This window comes from Gracilinanus agilis, chromosome 4 (genome assembly GCF_016433145.1).
Source record: "Gracilinanus agilis isolate LMUSP501 chromosome 4, AgileGrace, whole genome shotgun sequence".
Classification (NCBI taxonomy): domain Eukaryota; kingdom Metazoa; phylum Chordata; class Mammalia; order Didelphimorphia; family Didelphidae; genus Gracilinanus; species Gracilinanus agilis.
The window spans coordinates 511,696,024-511,697,785 of NC_058133.1; the positions used below are offsets into that span (position 1 = coordinate 511,696,024).

General features: G+C 53.5%; 1 protein-coding gene across 1 annotated transcript; it reads right to left on the reverse strand.

The window, feature by feature from the left end:
- Nucleotides 1–333: 333 nt before the first annotated feature.
- Nucleotides 334–1,266, reverse strand: LOC123246886 (G-protein coupled receptor 35-like). Its single transcript, XM_044675667.1, has one exon. The coding sequence runs from the start codon at nucleotides 1,264–1,266 to the stop codon at nucleotides 334–336; it is 933 nt and encodes a 310-aa protein (XP_044531602.1).
- Between the last annotated feature and the right edge of the window lie 496 nt (nucleotides 1,267–1,762).

Here is a 1,762-nt window from a genome sequence, read left to right on the forward strand (position 1 = left end):
AGCTTGTAGCTGATCTGAGGCAAGACAGACTTCCCACAGTTCACACGAGCCTGCCATTCAAAGCCTTTTCCCATGCACATCGTCTCCTTGCATCCCCACAGCAACCCTGTGGGGCATTTAAGAAGACCTACATAAAGGCCCAGAGGAGCCAGAGAGGTCATACAGCAAGCTAGAACTAGTGTTTACTGGCTCTGAGGGGCGCATGCTAGATGGTAAAGCAGGAAACACCAGCAGAGCATGTGGTCCTCTAAGACCAGATGCTTCTCTCTCTCCAGCCCACCACAGGGATCTAGGTCCAAGAAGCAGCTACAGAAGCTCCAATGATGCCTGCGTTCATTGAGACAGAGATGCCCGTGTTGAGTCTTGGAGCCTGGAGGATCTGGACAAGGTGAAGATGGCTTGGGCTGATGCGTCCTGGAACTCCTTGGCCACGAAATAATAGCAGATGGCATCCAGGCAGCAGTTGGCACTGGACAAGCGTGAGGTTATAGTGATGGCGTACCTCCAGATCTTGAGGCTGGAACAGGTCTTGGGCTCCATGATGAGCCGAATGCTCAGTGTCACATGCAAGGGCAAAAAGCAGGCCACGAAGACGAGAAGGTTGGCGCTGATGATCCAGATGGCCTTGTGGATGGCCCTCTTCTCCCGGGCATCTGTCTTTGTCTTTCTCACCAGCTTCACGATGACCTGAACGGAGCAGAAGGTCAGGATGACCAAGGGGATAAAGAAGCCAAGCAGAGAGAAGAGGGTTGTCTTTGACCCTTTGGCGTTCTCATTGAGAAAACAGAAGCCACCATATTGGATCTGCCAGGCCATGCGGGTGACAGTAGAAGCGATGACCAGCACCCAGAGCAGAGCACAGATGATGGCGGAGAGGCCAGGAGAGCGCAGCCTCTTGGCCTGCATTGGGAACTGGATGGCCACATAGCGGTCCACAGAGATCGCAGTGATGATGCTGATGCTCATGTATCTGTTTATCAGGTAGATGCTCTGGGACACCTGGCACAGCACAGTGTCCTCTTGCTTGATCTGCCTTTGGGAATAGATCATGATGGGCAGGGCGCAGAGCAGGCACAGGTCAGCCACGGCCAGATTGGACATGTAGATGACCGTCTCCGTCCACTGCTTCCTTCTCATGCGGCAACAGAAGACCCACAGGGCCACGACGTTGAACACGATCCCCAGGACCAGCAAGGTGCCGGTGTACACGGTCAAGCCTAGCTGGAACTCGGGGTCCTCAATGGTGCAATTTCCTGTGCTGTTCATCCTGGGCTGTTTCTGTGAGGAAGAACAATTCAGACAACGCTCTGGTAAGAAGGGCTGTACTCAGATCCTGCTCTGCTTCCCCCAGCCCAGCCCTCCTTCGTGCCCCTGCCTCATCCGGGTCATTAGCCTCAGAGAAGTCTTTGCTTTAAGCTGATGACTTCAAGTCATTTCACCAACCCTCACTCATTTCCATCAAGTGAGCCATTGGCAAGAGTCTACCGTGTGCCAGCCACGTTGCTGGGTACTCTCAGAAGGAGAGCAAGAGGAAGAGATGAGGAAGGAAAGCCTGGGGGGATCCAGCCTGGCCTCCGGTATTTCCCAGCTGAGTGATCTTGACCAAGTCACTTGACTTCCATTGTCCAGCCCTCACCACTCTTCTGCCTTAGAACCAGTACACAGTGTGGAGTCTAAGGAGGAAGGCGAGGGCATGGAGATGGCAGATGAGATGTTATGCTTGAGCAACAGCAAGTGGATCCATTTAGCTGGAGTTTAGAGT

Bases quoted from the DNA above. Each gene is read 5' to 3' on its own strand.
- LOC123246886 (XM_044675667.1), bottom strand. From the start codon at position 1,266: ATGAACAGCACAGGAAATTGCACCATTGAGGACCCCGAGTTCCAGCTA.